Below are 17267 nucleotides of genomic sequence, written 5' to 3' on the forward strand. Positions count from 1 at the left end.
ATGTATTTTATGGCAACATGAATTTAGTTCAACTAATCAAGACACGTATCTTCGACAAAAAAAGTCGTAGGTTCAAATCCTACTTGTTTCACTAAAAAAATATGTAATTTCATCATTTAGTCAATAATATTAATGATGATATAGAAATACTATTTAAATGATAGAGATATAGTACAGATTAAATTTATAGTCTAACTTTATTATTATACATGAACAAACAAACAAGCCATAAAAGAAATAAAATAACAAAAATTATTTCTGAATTATTCTTCAAAAAATATTGTTTAAAAATATGGCTAAATATATGTTGTAATCTTAGTTGGTGCGTTATCATTTTTTAGCTTAGTTTTCATTGTTTAAAAATTTTCAATATAGTCCCTTATATAATAACATTGTTTTAATTTAGTTTTTGCGGTTGGTAAATATTAAAATTAATTGACAATAATATGAAAATTTAGAAGAAGAAAAATGCTATATAGGATGAAACAAAGCTCAAATTTTTTGCAAATACCGATGGAAATAGGAAGAAATCATAAATTTTTTTCTTAAGGACATTTTTCTTCTAAATTTTCACAAATTATTTTTCGTTCATAAGTTTTAAATCTATCCACGGTGAGAGATTAAATTGAAACTTTTTAAGAAGATGGATTAAAGGGTAAAAAGCACTCCAAAACAAAAAAAAAAATATTTAGCAAAAAAAAAAGTCAAAATATCTAAAAATATGGAAAATAGTCGGAGACCCGACCCGACATATAAATATCTAATAAGAAAATTTGGCTGGCTTGCTTCCACGTACAGTCCAAAAACCCCTCCAAAACCTCCACATTTATTATCCTTCTCTCTGTAAATTTCTCCCACTCAAAAGCTTTCTCCCACCCCTCCAATGGCGGAATTTCAACCTCCGTTCCCATTTTCCTTCGATTTTCCACCTTCTTGATTCATTCCCCACTCCACTACCCCCTCTTTCTCACGCTATACTCTTCAATGGCTTTACTTTCACCCGCACCGGACGTTTCCACTTTCAGACCTCTAGTAGCCTTCAGACTCGGCTCATTTCCCAGGCAATGGAGGCTCTTCAACCGTAACTGTACTCTCCGACGCTGCCCTAAGCGATGCATTTCTGTCACTAATGTCGTCTATGCCGAAGATGTTATGGTTCCCGGCACCGCTAAATCGGCGAGGCGGAGAGAGCAAATTGAGCTTGAGCGTGACTCTATTTCGATTCTCAATGAAAGAGTTCGCCGTTATCATGGCAAGAGGGAGTCTTCGAGGACGGCTATGGACGCCGAGGAGGCTGACCGGTACATTCAGATGGTGAAGGAGCAGCAGCAAAGGGGGCTGCAGAAGTTGAAGGGGGATAGGCAGCGGAATGAGAGCGATGGCTTTAATTACAAGGTTGACCCTTACACGCTTCGTTCGGGGGATTATGTTGTGCACAAGAAGGTCGGTATTGGCCGATTCGTTGGGATTAAATTTGATGTTCAGAAGGGTTCTACGGAGCCTATCGAGTATGTGTTCATAGAGTATGCTGATGGGATGGCGAAGCTTCCTGTTAAACAGGCGTCTCGAATGCTTTATCGATATAATCTGTACGTTTGTTCGTTCGTTTACCAGCTTATGCATTCTGTTCACAATGGACTTTACTGAACTGCTGCTGTTGAATTATTCGTAACCTTCATTGATATGGTGGTCATCATTTGGTTTGCACACTACGATTTGTAATGGTAAACTGGTAGACGGATTCTTAAGAATGCTTATTAGGCAAAAAAGGGAGGGAACTATTGGAATTATGGGACATTGGATACATCTACCTCCTCATTCTTTTTAGCTTTTACTTGCTGCAATTTAGAGAATTGGATTTAACATTATCGAAAATCTAGCTCGTTACTGTTGTTTTAGATTTGATAAATATATGAATGAGTTAACCACAGGGTTCACTAGTAGTATCGAAACATATGAAGAAAATAAAGCGACTTTTGAGAGAATATATTCAAACTCTATAGTGGCTTCCTATTTAGAAAATTAAAATTTTATTATTTTTTTGATAATCAAATATGATAGGGTTAGGTGTCCTTTGAAATTAATCGGGGCATGTAAGTTGGCTTGGACACTCGAGATTAATAAAAAATTGCAAATGAGCTTGATCTTTAATCCATGTGGGATGGCCAATATTTCAATGACTTTAAGAAAACTAGGTACATGTACATCATTCAGCACTGTCAATCCAGATATGTCTGGAAATGATTGATCTCTTTAACATTTTTATATACTCAATAAATGCATTTAACTTTGCTGAAATCTTGAAGGTATTACTTCAGCTAAATTTATTGTTCATCTGGTGGCGCTTTTATCTTTTATATAATGACTTACTAGAAACTTACTGAACATAGATGAAAAGGGTAAGAAAATTATTATCGACAGTTGTTTGTACTATGGTTAATACTCTTCCTAGAGTTGGGGATTATCTGACCAAATTCATTCTGCTTCGTTATATTTCTGTTTAACTCATCCATGTTCCATTTATTTCACACATTCTTACCTTTTCAGCCCAAATGAAACAAAAAGACCTCGGACATTGAGCAAATTAAATGACACTAGCACGTGGGAAAAGAGAAAGACCAAAGGAAAGGTTGCAATTCAGAAGATGGTTGTTGACTTGATGGAACTGTATCTACATAGGTTGAAACAGAGAAGGCCTCCATACCCAAAGTGTTCGGCAATGGAGGATTTTGCCGCTCAGTTTCCTTACGAGCCTACAGTGGACCAAAAGGAGGTACTTTCACTCAAAGGCTTCTGCCTCTCCATCACGTGGATAGATGGAGAGGGATGGCAGAGCCTTCTAGGAATTTATCGATCTTACATAATGGAGCCAAATGAAACCAAAGTTTCATGTATGGTTTTGAATCGATTTGAATTGACAGCTTAAATATACTTTACTTCTCTAGACTGTAAGGTTGATTTCAGTTCAGTAAAAAATTAAAAATTTCAATAATATTCTCCAACTTTTCAATTGTTCTAAAAATATCCTTAATCCTAGTGTTCTGAAAAATGATCGGTAACATGATATTGTGCATTATATTTGGCTTAGTTATGCAAAGGGCATCTGGACATCTAATGACATGCATTTCATATTATAACGTATAGAAAATATTAAGTAGGTAAGTGGGCTTTCTAGATGTATTTAGTATGGGTCTGACCCAATTTCTTTTATTTTTCTGTTTTTGTCAGTGTGTCCTATTCTATTCACTAGAACATGATTTTCTTTTTCCTGCTCCGGTAAATTTGTGTCTGCAACTGCAAGCATAATGGGGAATTGGTTATCATGAGCATGCATATAAATATTATATATATATATATATATATATATTATATTCATATCCTCCTGTCCACCATCCTCGTATTAGCAATTGGATGCTTCAAGATTATCACTATATTTCTGTAAATACCTGTACCCAATGCGGCATTGCCTGTGTTATTTGAAGTTTGTGTGGATATGCATATCATTCCCTCTTCTTCTCGTAAAATGTCTGTTTTTTTGCAGGCTTTCAGTGATGTCGAGAAAGATTTGACAGAGAGGGAAACTCCTATGGACAGATTGATTTGTGGAGATGTTGGCTTTGGTAAAACTGAAGTTGCATTGCGTGCAATCTTCTGTGTAGTTTCATCAGGAAAGCAAGCTATGGTTCTAGCACCAACGATTGTCCTTGCCAAACAGCATTTTGAAGTTATCACTCAGAGATTTTCTTCATTTCCCGATGTCCAGATTGGACTTCTGAGCAGGTTTCAGGTACTGTTAGATGAAACTCTATTATGGGAAGAAGACGTCCCCTTATTAGTTCTAGTAAGACGGTAATGCAAAAGTTCTTAATAACGTTGGTACAAATGGCTATAAAAAGTATTTTGAATTTCTTCAATTATTTGGTGCATTCAGGCATGCCTTAAATATAAACTGTTAATTTTGATATAGTTGTCCTTTCATGATTCATCACATGAGTAAATTTCCACGTCTTTCTTTGCCTGCGTCCACATCTTATGGAATTTAATAATACAGGTTGCAAGTCTCAATTTCTGCATGCCAGAGTGGTATGAGCATTTTGTTTTTCTTGCATATCTAGCCACTTATATTTAAGATTGACAGTTGCACTTAGGATAGGACATTTTGAATCACCTTACCCTTCAGAGCTCATATTTTTCCTTGTTTTCAATCTAACAATCTTTAGTTAGGTCTCCGACATGTTAAGTTCTCATTCACTTTGATCAATTGTCTTTTTATTTTTTATTTATTAGGGCAAGTGGTCATTTATATGGTAATTGTCAAGCTTATATAATTCTCGTCATCTAGTCGTTATAATTCTTAAATGTAATTTTGTTAAATTGAAAATGTGGAATTCTTGGGTGTGATCATGATGTTTTCTTGATCAGTTTACATTTCTTTTCAAAAAAAAAAAAAAAAAAATTATCAAAGCATGCAGAAAGAGGATCCTTATAAAGTATACGGGGACTAGTTTCTTCCTTTTAATAGACGGTTTATATGTATGGAAAAAACCGGAGAATAGTCTTAATTAGTACGTTTAAGGCTCAAACCATCAAAGTTAGCAGACTCGGCACCAATGCAGCCATTTCATCTTACTTTTTTCTGTTATTCACTCTGAAACAGTGTGACTGTTGAATATTTATGATAACTATAGATATTACAACATGCAGACAAAAGCAGAGAAAGAGAAACATCTAGACATGATCAAAGAAGGTCAATTGGACATTATTGTTGGGACTCACTCACTCCTTGGAGATCGTGTTGTGTATAATAATTTAGGGCTTCTGGTTGTTGATGAGGAACAGGTCTTTTTGTTGTATCTCTTCTTAATTTGCTGTTAATCATCCTTGTCTGGTTCAAGAGTAACTTTCTTTCCTTCTATTCCTTCTGTCTCTCCAGAGGTTTGGTGTCAAGCAGAAGGAGAAAATTGCTTCTTTTAAAACCTCAATTGACGTTCTTACTCTCTCTGCAACTCCCATACCACGGACCCTGTATTTAGCTTTGACTGGATTTCGCGATGCCAGGTAATGAACCCAATGCATGTTAATCATGAGTGAAGATATCGCTGTATTTGTTGATTTTATAATAAATCTTATACCCCGTTCTAATTTATTTGTTATATAAGACAGGGAAGCTCAACCATATTATTTTTATATTTGATCTAACGATGGATAGTCATATTTGACACTTTACGAAATAAAGTCAATAAGCTAGAATCCTTGACAAGCAGAAGAAGTTAGTGATTGTTTTTTGTTTTATCCAATGTGAATCTCAGCGCTTCTTTTCTTCAATTTACTCTGGTACATTTTGTGAGTGTTTATAACTAATTTGGCCATAGACAGACCAGATAGTAGAAGTAATTCCAGTGTTTAATTTACTTTTAATATTATCTCATTCCTTAACATTAACTTTTTGTTACTACTGATCTTATCTATTTCGATCATGCATTTCACCAGGCTTATCTCTTTAGCCCTCTAATATGAGTTTTTGGGACTAAATCACTGTTTTTCTTTCCGTGCTTTAGCTTGATTACAACTCCACCTCCGGAAAGAGTTCCAATAAAAACCCATCTCTCATCATTCAGTAAAGAAAAAGTGAAATCAGCTATTAAATATGAGCTGGAACGTGGAGGCCAAGTTTTTTATGTTTTACCTCGAATTAAAGGTAATCCAATAACTATTTTTATAAGACTTAAATTGTACTGTACGCTCAAGAACTGCTATTATATGTACCATTCCTTCATGGCACTATTTATTTATTTTGACTATGTGTATATATCCGCACACACATTATGGTAAGAAACAACTATAACTGATACAGAAAAAAGGAGCTTCATTTTTTCTTAATTTATATTTTTTCATATTTAACAAAAAAAAAGATAAAAGGAGGCTAAAGGACTCTTCAGTTGGTACAGATGGTGGAAACTGGAAAGATTGTAGTTATTTCTGTCAAGAGAACACCAAGAGGATAGGGAAGAAAAGTAATAATATCCCAAATGTCATGTAATGTATTTTGACTTCTCCATTCTGGATATAATCACCAACATGTAATTCCTAAAGTTAAATGCCTTTGCATTTATTTATAAGAACTTCTGGCCGTTTTCTATCCAGTGTGGTAATGCCATAATTGAATCACAGGACTTGAGGAAGTGAAGGATTTTCTTGAGGCTAGTTTTCCAGACATTGAAATAGCTCTTGCTCATGGAAAGGTATTTTTATCCCTTTGTCAATTACGTGACGCCTAATGCCTTTATGTCTTCAAATAGTTGCTATCAGATACAACTTAAGATTTGGAATTGTATCTAGAATCAATTACATTGACTGGTGAGCTAGAATATGGTGCAACGTCAAAAACATGCTGTGCAGTTCATTCAAGTTTAAGGACTTACGGAGTTTGGTGCATAAATTAGTTTTTGGGGAACACTGTTTTAATTGCTAGATTCTACTTTTTCATGGGAAAGATTCCTGGTTCTTTAAGATATTCAACGAGACCACTCCACACTGTTTTGCAGGCTTAAATCTTATCTCTCGGTCTCCCATTAATAATTATGAAAAAGTACGTTTTTTGGAGACAACCAGTCATCCAATGTCTCATTTGAGGTCATAGCCTCTCATATTAAAAGTTGCATCAAGGATACTCAAATCCACAAAATCTCTTTTCCTCTTAGCCTTATACCCATCAACCACCTCATTAGCCTTAAGGATGGCGTCTACGATGCGCCCAACTTCAATGAACGGTTTTTTGGTTCTTAGTAGTTGGAAAATGATCAATTTTGTCTGGTTCAGTTGTTTGCAAGAACTTTAGAAATGATCTTGTGGAAAGAAGTAAACATGAAAAACACGCTTGCCATCTCTTACTTTGTTTGGCACTCAACTTCTTGGATATAGGCAATGTAGCTTTTATTAGAGCTAGCAGTTAAGATTCTCTTATCAAAGAAATTCGTGAATACTTACTTTAGGACGCTTTTGGGACGATCTCAATTTGCTTAATATGATACGGCCATGAAGCATCAGAGTCGAAAGGTTTGGATTTACGCATGGGATAAAAAACTGCTTGTCTAATGTCATCTTCCTCAAAGCTTCAATGGGGTTTAATTTAAAACTTTCACCCCTTGTTTAGGCCATTAAACTCCACATCCTATTTCCTTTTTCTTTTCTTTTTTCTTCTTTACATTTTATGTCTTCTCTAAGCAAAATGTCTTGAAAGATTGAAGGATCATACATGATTGAAACTAAGCTCACACGTTGACTAAAAATGTCAAGAAATTACTTTCTAGGGATATCAAAGAGACTCTAATTTCTACCACTTGGTCTCGCAATCTATTATGTCCAGGGAACCCCTTTCATATTCCTCTCCCGTCTCCCTCTCCTTCTAACTAGTTTTATTTTTTGTTCACTATACACTTAGATGCAGTGAGGTCTATGGTACCGTGCCCTCAAGCACCACCTTGTCCTTAAGGTGAAAATTTTGAAAATCACCAGGAAAATTGTGCTGTAGGTTATGAGTTGCATAACTTGTCGGTAAATCCTTCAACTAGATCCATAATCCCTCTGTAGAAACCTCCTTCTAGGTGTTTTGAATCCTCATTACCTCCATAAGTTCAACTTCCAAAGTTAAATTAGGGGTAAGTTGGCAAGTTGCCATGGAAGAGGCACCACTGAGTGGTTGTTGCCTTCTGTGTCTTCTGTTACCATAGTTTTTGTATCACGATTATTCTAGTTTTTACTTTAATCTGTTCCCTGCAGTTGGAGGAATTAAAAAGAAAGAAGTTTCATCTTGTCCTTCATGTTTTCTATGTCCCATGTTTGATGCTTGTACATGCGCTTGATGGTTCTTGTTAGGAATACCTTCACGGTTCACTCTTTGAGTATGTCTTAGCTGCATTCTGTACGTTTATTGTCATGTCATCCTCATCTCACTTAAGTTATATAATTATTATTTGCAGCAATACTCAAAGCAACTTGAAGAAACGATGGAGAATTTTGCACTTGGTGATATTAAGATTCTTATATGCACAAATATTGTTGAAAGTGGTCTGGATATCCAAAACGCTAACACCATCATTGTTCAGGATGTTCAACAATTTGGGTTAGCACAATTGTACCAGGTATTGCCTGTTCTTTCTTTTATTTCATTTTTGCCCAAATCTTCAAGGCAAATGATGTGCTTAAAAAATCATCACTATCAACATTTATGTGGAATGTGTATTTGTATATGGAGATTAAGAGATGATACTGATAAATGTTGCTGTTAGAGTAAATATTAGTATATTTTACATTCTTGTAAATAATATGTATTCATTTGTCCTTTACATTTCCCTTCTAGGATTAGGTCAACTTTGTATATTTATCTATATATATAGACTTCAGTAATGAGAATAAGATCTATCTGGTTCTCTCAAACCTTAGTTTCTACATGGTATCAGAGTTCTAGGTTTCGTGCCCATTAGAGTTTTGTGCCCATTAGGATTTTGTGCCCATTAGGGTTTTGTCCATTAGGGTTTTGTGCCCATTAGGGTTTTGTCCATTAGGGTTTTGTTCATTGCTATCCAACTCAACTCACTACCACTACCGCCGCCCGCCGCCACTGCTACCGTCGTTTGCTGATTCGCCAATGCTACTGTTTTCCAATTGCTATTCGTGGGTTTCGTCTCGCTGTCCTTCGCACTTCCGTCACCGCCAATCGCCTTCACCCCTCTGGTTGTCGTGGGGTAGCACTTAGGATTTCTGGTTTCAGAAAACACCTGGTCTGGTTCAAGCAGTCCGGTTCAAGAGGTCCAGTTCAACTGGTTAGTTCATCCTGTTCAGGTTCGGTTCGATCTGGTTCATCACATTCGGGTTCGATTTGGTTTCGATTCAATTGGTTTGGTTCGATTCCCTTTCCTCCAGATTTGGTTTGGTCTGTTTCAGTTTTTTTGTGTCCATATTGTTGAAATTATGATAGAAGAAATTAATGGTAACAATTTCTGCGGAAGAGTTTGCTGAATTCCAACAGCATCAAGAGTCATTGATGGCATCATCCTCTAATCTAATTACCATCATTGCTGATTCAGGTAATACCAATAAATGTTTTATTTCCTCCTCGTCAAAATGAGTCATTGACTCTGGTGCTACGAATCATATGTCAGGTAACCCCAATTTATTTGCTACCTTTTCACCATCTACATCTTTACCTGATGTTACAATAGCGGATGACACCAATTCTCTTGTTCTTGGCTCTGGCACAGTTCATCTCTCCAAAACTCTTTCATTGAACTCTGTTTTAAATTTGCCACAATTTTCTTTTAATTTGATCTTTGTCAGTAAACTTACTCGTGATCTCAATTGTTGTGTCTTATTCTTTCCTGGTTATTGCTTATTTCAGGATCTTACAACGAAGAAAACTATTGGTAAAGGGCGTGAATCTGATGGCCTCTACACGTTTGATAAACAAATACCATCAGCCACCGTTTGCACTCGAATGCCAACTTCTTTTGAAGAACATTGTAGTTTGGGTCATCCATCTCTCTCCGTGTTAAAGAGTCTCCATCCTCAATTTCATAGTTTGCACTCTTTAGATGTTAGTCATGTCAATTTGCTAAGTTTCATCGTCTCAATTCCTATCTTAGAGTCAATACACGAGCTAATGCCTTTTTGAATTAGTCCATTCTGATGTTTGGGGTCCTTGTCCTATTGAGTCAAATAATGGATTTCGGTATTTTGTTACTTTTGTCGATTATTTCTCTCGTGTAACTTGGTTATATTTGATGAAACATCGTTCTGAGTTACTTTCTCATTTTCATAACTTTCATGCTGAAATTCAAACTCAATTTGGTGGCTCTCTTAAAGTTATACGAAGTGATAATGCTAAGGAATATTTTTCTGGTGCTCTTGGCTCCTATTTAAGTGAACATGGTATTATTCATCAATCCTCGTGTGTTGATACTCCATCTCAAAATGAAGTTGTAGAAAGGAAAAATAGACATCTTTTCGAAACAGCAAGGGCCTTAATGTTTCAAATGCATGTTCCAAAATATTTTTGGACTGATGCCGTTTCGACGGCTTGCTTCTTGATTAATCGCATGCCTTCGTCAGTTCTTAAGGGTGAAATACCTTATCGTACTCTGTGTCCTATGCAACCTTTATTTCCTATTAAACCTAAAATATTTGGTTGCACTTCTTTCGTTCGGGATGTTCGCCCCCAGCTCACCAAATTAGACCCTAAGGTCATTGAAATGTGTTTTCCTTGGTTACTCTCGTGTTCAAAAAGGGTATCAATGTTATTGTCCTGATTTTAATAGATATTTTGTCTCGTCTGACATTACGTTCTTTGAAGATACTCCTTTTTCATCGTCCTTGAGTACCAGTCAAGGGGAGCAGTCACAAGAAGATGATATCTTTCTTGTCTATTCTATTGTCTCTACTTCTACTAAAGAGGTTCCTAGCAATACATCTCCCTTTGCGCCTGATCCTTCTCTCCCCACTATTACTCAAGTTTATTCTCGTCGGCAACCTCCTACGGACTCACGCCCTATACCAGCAGCTTCTTTGCCTGTGGATCCAAGAACGAGTGATGACTTTCCTATTGCCCTTCGAAAAGGTAAGCGTAAGTGTACTTATTCTGTTTCTTCTTTTGTTTCATATAACCATTTATCATCATCTACTTGTTCGTTTATTGCATCCCTTGAATCTGTATCTATTCCTAAAACTGTTCATGAAGCTTTGTCTCATCCTGGTTGGCTGGCTGCTATGTTGGAGGAGATGACTGCCTTAGATAACAATGGTACTTGGGATTTAGTGTCTCTTGCTGCAGGAAAGAAGCCTATCGGTTGTAAATGGGTGTTTGCTGTTAAAGTTCATCCGAATGGATCAATTACCCGTTTGAAAGCTCGCCTTGTTGCTAAAGGATATGCGCAGACTTACGGAATTGATTATTCTGATACTTTTTCTCCGGTTGCTAAATTGGCTTCTGTCAGATTATTCATTTCCTTGGCATCTATTCACCATTGGCCCTTGCATCAGCTTAATATTAAAAATGCATTCCTCCATGGTGATCTTCAAGAAGAAGTGTATATAGAGCAACCACCAGGTTTTGTTGCTCAGGGGGAGAATGGAAAGGTATGTCGCCTTCGTAAATCCTTACATGGGTTGAAACAAAGTCCGCGAGCATGGTTTGGAAAATTCAGTCAGGTGATTGAGAATTTTGAAATGAAGAAGAGTAAGTCAGATCATTCTATTTTTTATAAAAGATCTGAGTCTGATGTTATCTTACTAGTTGTATATGTTGATGAATATTGTGATTACTGGCAATGATTCATCATGCATCCTATCACTCAAGTCTTTTCTTCATAGTCAATTTCATACTAAAGATTTGGGAATGTTGAAATACTTCTTAGGAATTGAGGTAATAAAGAGCAAGAAGTGGATCCTTTTGTCACAAAGAAAGTATGTACTTGACTTGTTAACTGAAACAGGAAAATTAGCTGCTAAGCCACGTAGTACTCCAATGATGCCTAATTTACAACTTACAAAAGAAGGGGAGTTGTTGAAAGATCCTGAGAAGTATAGGAGCTTAATAGGGAAGCTGAATTACCTTACAGTTACTAGGTCTGACATAGCTTATCCAGTCAGTATTATGAGTCAGTATTATGAGTCAGTTTATGAGTTCTCCTACGATTGACCATTGGGCCGCATTGGAACATATTCTATGTTATTTGAAAGGTGCTCCTGGACGTGGTTTGTTATATAAAGATCGTGGTCATCTTAATATTGAATGTCTTTCAGATGCTGATTGGGCAGGTTCTAAGGAAGATAGGATATCAACTTCAGGATATTGTGTATTTGTTGGAGGTAATTTAGTTTCTTGGAAAAGTAAGAAACAAAATGTGGTGTCACGTTCAAGTGCTGAATCAAAATATCGAGCCATGATACAGTCGGTGTGTGAATTAGTATGGATGTATTAGCTTCTGGCTGAATTGAGATTTGGCATCACCACTCCAATGAAACTTTGGTGTGATAATCAAGCAGCTCTCCATATTGCATCTAATCCAGTATTTCATGAACGAACCAAACATATTGAAGTTGAGCTACAGGATATGTGAAGACTGGAGAGCAGTTAGGAGATATCTTCACTAAAGCATTGACTGGAGTACGAATAGATTATCTCTCTAACAAGTTGGGCATGATTAACATATATGCACCAACTTGTTAGAGTATATATTAGTATATTTTACATTCTTGTAAATAATATGTATTCATTTGTCCTATACCTTCCCCTTCTAAGATTAGGTCAACTTTGTATATTTGTCTATATATATAGACTTCAGTAATGAGAATAAGATCTATCTGGTTCTCTCAAACCTTAGTTTCTACAGTTGCAAAGAGCGGAACACTTTCTTTTCTATTGGCAATCATATCTTATTAGGTTCTTTTATGCTCCATGAACATGTTACTTTTTGGGGATGGAGCAAAATACTGAAATGGTTTTGTAAATATTGTGTTTCCTTTTATCTAAATTATGAACTTTATATTTTTCTTCAATATTTTATTATTATCTCTCTCTTTTACTCTTTCTCTCTAACATCTGATAGCTGCGTGGAAGGGTGGGACGGGCAGACAAGGAAGCTCATGCATACTTGTTTTATCCAGACAAGTCCCTGCTATCTGATCAAGCACTGGTTTGTAGTTTCATTGCCATCTCGTCTTTGCTCGTTGCAAACAATGTGGTTCTGCCCGTTTAGATTCTATTATGGGCAACTATTTCTTGGAGATTTTATTACCACGAAACTTTCAAATTCCTCTAGCGCCTATTACTATTTTTTATCATAATTTAGGAAAGGCTTGCAGCCCTTGAAGAATGCCGTGAACTCGGGCAAGGTTTCCAACTCGCAGAGAGAGACATGGGCATAAGAGGCTTTGGTACCATCTTTGGTGAACAACAAACCGGTGATGTTGGAAATGTGGGCATTGATCTATTCTTTGAAATGCTTTTCGACAGCTTGTCTAAGGTTTGTAATGATTCACCATCTTGATTTATATTTTGAGAGAGTAGCATTTGTGCTAATATGAAATACTCTGTCACATCAGCTTTCACATTGTAGTCATCCGTTTAGAAGTTTCCAATTACTCCTGGACTCTGGCATGTACAATGTATTATGAAAACTACAGATAACTCTTAAATTCTTTATTGGCCGAAGTGCCAACCTTATTTGTAAAACTAAGTGTTGAATTGTCTGATTTTTCTTGTTCTCATTTTTTCTTGTTTAATGATGTGAGAGCACGTGCCATCTACAGTTGATTAATTAAATAACTTTTGAAGCATGGGTGGGTCGCTTATTTCTCTAATTTTGGATTTATCATTCTTTTTCCATGAGTTGCAGGTTGATGAACACCGGGTTGTCTCTGTCCCATACCAGTCAGTTAAGGTACTTTCTTGATTGATGTCTGCCAATGTTCAGTGATCATGAATTCTCTCTTGTTGGTAACAAAAAGAAGCTTCGATTATTGAATTTAAGCTTCTAAAAATTACTACTTTTCATGGTCGTGAGCCAACTCTCTTCTGTTGACGGAGAGAAATTAGACGTCTTTAACGTGCAAATACAACTTGGCTGCTTTGTATCTACTGAAAATTCAGTTTAACCTTGACTGCTTGTGAAGTACAACTTGTCTTCTGAAGATATTTATGTATTTTCTTATTCATTATCAATATGATTCTCTAGTTTCTACCGTATTGTGTCTGATTTTTATAGCTTACTTACAGATTGATGTAGATATTAAGCCTCATTTGCCTTCTGAGTACATTAATTATTTGGAGAATCCCATGAAAATAATTAATGGAGCTGAGAAAGCTGCTGAGACAGACATTTGGGCTCTAATGCAATTTACTGAAAATTTACGCCGTCAACATGGAAAAGAGCCTTACTCCATGGAGATTCTCTTGAAGAAGCTTTATGTGAGGAGAATGGCAGCGGATCTAGGAATTTCCCGGATATATGCTTCTGGAAAGACTGTTTGCATGGAAACTAAAATGAATAGGAAAGTTTTCAAGTTGATAACCGATTCAATGACATCAGAGGTGCATCAAAATTGTTTATCTTTTGAGGAACATCATATTAAGGTAAGCATATAATATACCTTGCTATTTGTATCTTGATGATATCCTGTAAGTTTTTATTCTTGATCTTGCTTCTCTTTCCTTGACTCCACCAGAGCTAGGAAATGCGTCAAGGAGATGTGAAGGAACTCCCTTATAATTATAAAAAAAAAAAATTGTACGGACAAATATTAAAATTCTTTATAGTCTATGAACAATTTTTTCATACGAAGAATCAAAGAATAAAAGAACAATGATGGATCTTGGAGTAAACAAGGGTGGCAAATCCTGCCAACTCTCATAATTAAAAATCCTCCTATACCTCTCAAGGCAGACACTCTTCACCATAGACAAAGTATTAGCTCCTCAAAGAACCTCCCTTCTGTGCACAAGCCCCCCATTAGAAAAATTATTTAACATGGCCTGGCCTCCACGTTGTGTCAGCTACTCATACCGATAGATGCATCATGAAAAAGTGCTTTTTTATTTCTCACTCATACATGTAATAGTGTAAAAGTAGGAGTTACATTGTGTAAGCCATTATGAATAACTTCTACAGTTTGGCACAATACTGAAATATTTGACTGATGTTGCTATTGCTGCTTAAGACTAAATCTGCATTCTGTTAGTAACTGATCCATTTCGAATTGGTATCTTACTGTTTTCTTCTGTTTTTCGCTTCTATCCACTTTCCCATCACCTTTGGCAGGCTGGACTTCTCTTAGAGCTACCTAAAGAACAACTGCTAAATTGGATCTTCGAGTGCTTGGTCGAACTTCATGCTTCCCTCCCAGCCTTAATCAAATACTAGCTCTTGGTACAGCGGGTCTTACGATAATGGACATATTTGCTTAATAAGAGGTTTCTACATGCATATAACATCCATTTATCAGGCTTGTTTTGTTAAAAGCCTGAAATATAGACTTGGCCTCCAACGATCGCTGATCACGAAGCCTTCGACGTGGAAAATCTCAGGTCTTAGTGCATTAATCATGTCATAACATGCAGTACCAAGCAAAAGTATATTACATTTTGTTAGTAAGTTGGAACAAGCTGATGGAAATCACTCTAGAGAATTGTTTCAAGGTAAGCCCTGTGAAAACTCAAAACACTCTTGTTTTTCCCCCTCAACTAGCCTTTCTTTGAATTGATTTTCTTGTTGCAGGATCACAGGCTGGAAGTTATCTTCCCAGAATATCTAGCAGTGCCCCGGATCTGCTCGTGATACACGATATCGAGACTCGAGAATGGCTAACACTCCACTCCCCAGGTCACAATTTTTCTACTGCCTTGTATTTCTACAAATGAAGTTTCAGTGTTTGGTCAGGATCACAGTTCTGTTTTATTCTGGCCATAAATTTAACTTGTAATTCTTTACAAAAAATTTTATATGAAAAGGGGGTGTGTTGTAAAGAAATTTTCACTGAACCAACAAGCATAGAGTTATTTTTTAGTCACAGTAATTAATTTGGTTCCACCATATGGACACATTTGGCTACAAAATAGTGAAATTTTTTTATTTTATTGTACTGAATTGCGTGAGATACCTTTTATCTTTAGCCATTTATTTATTTTGATAGTGATTTTAATTTGTAAGAAAAGAAAAAAAGATAATTCTACTTTATTTATTTTGTAATGGTTTATATGGAGTGATAATAATTATTTTTTGGCATGTAGAACTATTTACACAAGGAAGATAAATTTATTGATTCAGTTATATAAAATAATGGATTGAATTATATTTTGTCTCTCTGCTTTTATGTGATTCTTCATGCCATTTTTAAAAAGTGGTTGGAATTAACTGTGAAAAATTATTTATGAATATCTAAAAATGAGTTTTATTATGTGATATTTTATTTTAATTATGGGAATGTGACGAGCTACCTTTTAAAAATATGAGTGAATTTAAGTTAAAATGTATTATTTTGACTGAAAAGCGAAGGAAAAAGTTACGGCTAATACTGTTTTGACCGCCATGAATAACTGACAAAATGTAAGAAAAAATGTTAATATTACGTCCACGATAGTAATATTTTATTGATATTTTTATATTAAATTTCTATGGTTGACTTTGCCTTTGCCTTTTTGCTATCGACTTGGACTTGATTCCACCAAATTGAGGCATCGACACATTTTCAAAGTATCATAAAAAATATCAATAAATATCACTATTATAGACATAATATTAATAAATTTTAACTTGTTAAAAAAAAAGGGTGAAATGCTTACTTGTTAATTTAAATGTTTGGTATCCGGGACTAAATTATTGAAACTTATTAAATAATATGAGGACTAAATTGGAAAAAAAAGAAAGAAAGAAAAGACACTCGGCCAATAAGAACAAACTGATATTTAACCTTTAAACTAAATTGGTAAGTCCATCACTTTTTCTTCATTAAGAACATTTCAAGGAAAATTTGTTGACATCTTATAACATAATTGAATGTTTTGAAAGAATTATATAGAAATTCAGACCATGAAAATCACAACTTCAATCAAATCATAGGAATTCAAAATCAAAAGTTGACCCATTAAAAATGCTATTGAAATTAAACAAAGTCAATTTTTTTTAGTACAACGTGAGATGGTGGAGATTCGAACTCACGTTCAACAATGCTTTGTTAAATAGATCTCTTAGCATTTAATTATACATAAACAAAGTTTTTGCTTGTTTAGAAAGCAGTCTCTTCCAAAATGCCTTTTTTTTTTTTTTTTTTTTGCTTTAGAACCCAAAAAAGAGAGAATATAATAATAGTATTACAAAAAAGCAAAGGCTAATAATAAAACTCCTCTTATATTCAAATCCCCAACCCCATCTCTTTTTTCACAAAATTAAATTTATTGTCAAATTACCATATATATAAATACACCTCAAAAATCATCAAACAAACCTAGTGGGAGCTGACTTTTTTCTCTCTCTCTCTCTCTATAAAATAGAAGTACTCTTACCATATCAAATTATATGGCAATAGAAGAAGCTGACCTAAAGGTTTGCCCTTTGCACCTTTTTTTCCATTTTATTCGCTTAATTATTTGTTAACTTGAGTATAGTTTAACTGGTTAAGATACATATATTCTCGACCAAAAGATTAAATGTTTGAATTCTGACCCCGACCCTCATGTTGTTGTTGAATTGAAACAAAGGAAATGACCTTTTTGCCCT

At 35.4% G+C, this 17267-nt stretch overlaps 1 protein-coding gene across 4 annotated transcripts; it reads left to right on the top strand.

The window, feature by feature from the left end:
• Nucleotides 1-783: 783 nt before the first annotated feature.
• LOC111011831 (DEAD/DEAH box helicase) lies at nucleotides 784-15638 on the top strand. 4 transcript variants are annotated; one of them, XM_022285730.2, is made up of 14 exons: nucleotides 788-1589; nucleotides 2548-2773; nucleotides 3542-3787; nucleotides 4705-4839; nucleotides 4934-5058; nucleotides 5559-5698; nucleotides 6172-6242; nucleotides 7980-8141; nucleotides 12603-12689; nucleotides 12846-13019; nucleotides 13392-13436; nucleotides 13772-14128; nucleotides 14814-15190; nucleotides 15270-15638. In XM_022285730.2, exons 1-13 carry the CDS (start codon nucleotides 985-987, stop codon nucleotides 14913-14915), a joined length of 2475 nt encoding a protein of 824 aa, XP_022141422.1. In that variant the 5' UTR covers nucleotides 788-984; the 3' UTR covers nucleotides 14916-15190; nucleotides 15270-15638. The 4 variants fall into 4 exon arrangements, with proteins under 4 accessions (XP_022141424.1, XP_087978839.1, XP_022141425.1 ...); XM_022285732.2 differs by lacking the exons at nucleotides 12603-12689; nucleotides 12846-13019; nucleotides 13392-13436; ... (1 more) ...; nucleotides 14814-15190; nucleotides 15270-15638 and adding exons at nucleotides 9087-9161; nucleotides 9398-10612; nucleotides 10733-12385 and having other exon boundaries at nucleotides 784-1589; XM_088122713.1 differs by lacking the exons at nucleotides 12603-12689; nucleotides 12846-13019; nucleotides 13392-13436; ... (1 more) ...; nucleotides 14814-15190; nucleotides 15270-15638 and adding exons at nucleotides 9087-9161; nucleotides 9398-12385 and having other exon boundaries at nucleotides 784-1589.
• Nucleotides 15639-17267: the final 1629 nt, after the last annotated feature.

Source organism: Momordica charantia, assembly GCF_013281855.1.
Source record: "Momordica charantia cultivar OHB3-1 chromosome 4 unlocalized genomic scaffold, Mcharantia_2.0 BLBB01000004.1, whole genome shotgun sequence".
Taxonomy (NCBI): Eukaryota; Viridiplantae; Streptophyta; class Magnoliopsida; order Cucurbitales; family Cucurbitaceae; genus Momordica; species Momordica charantia.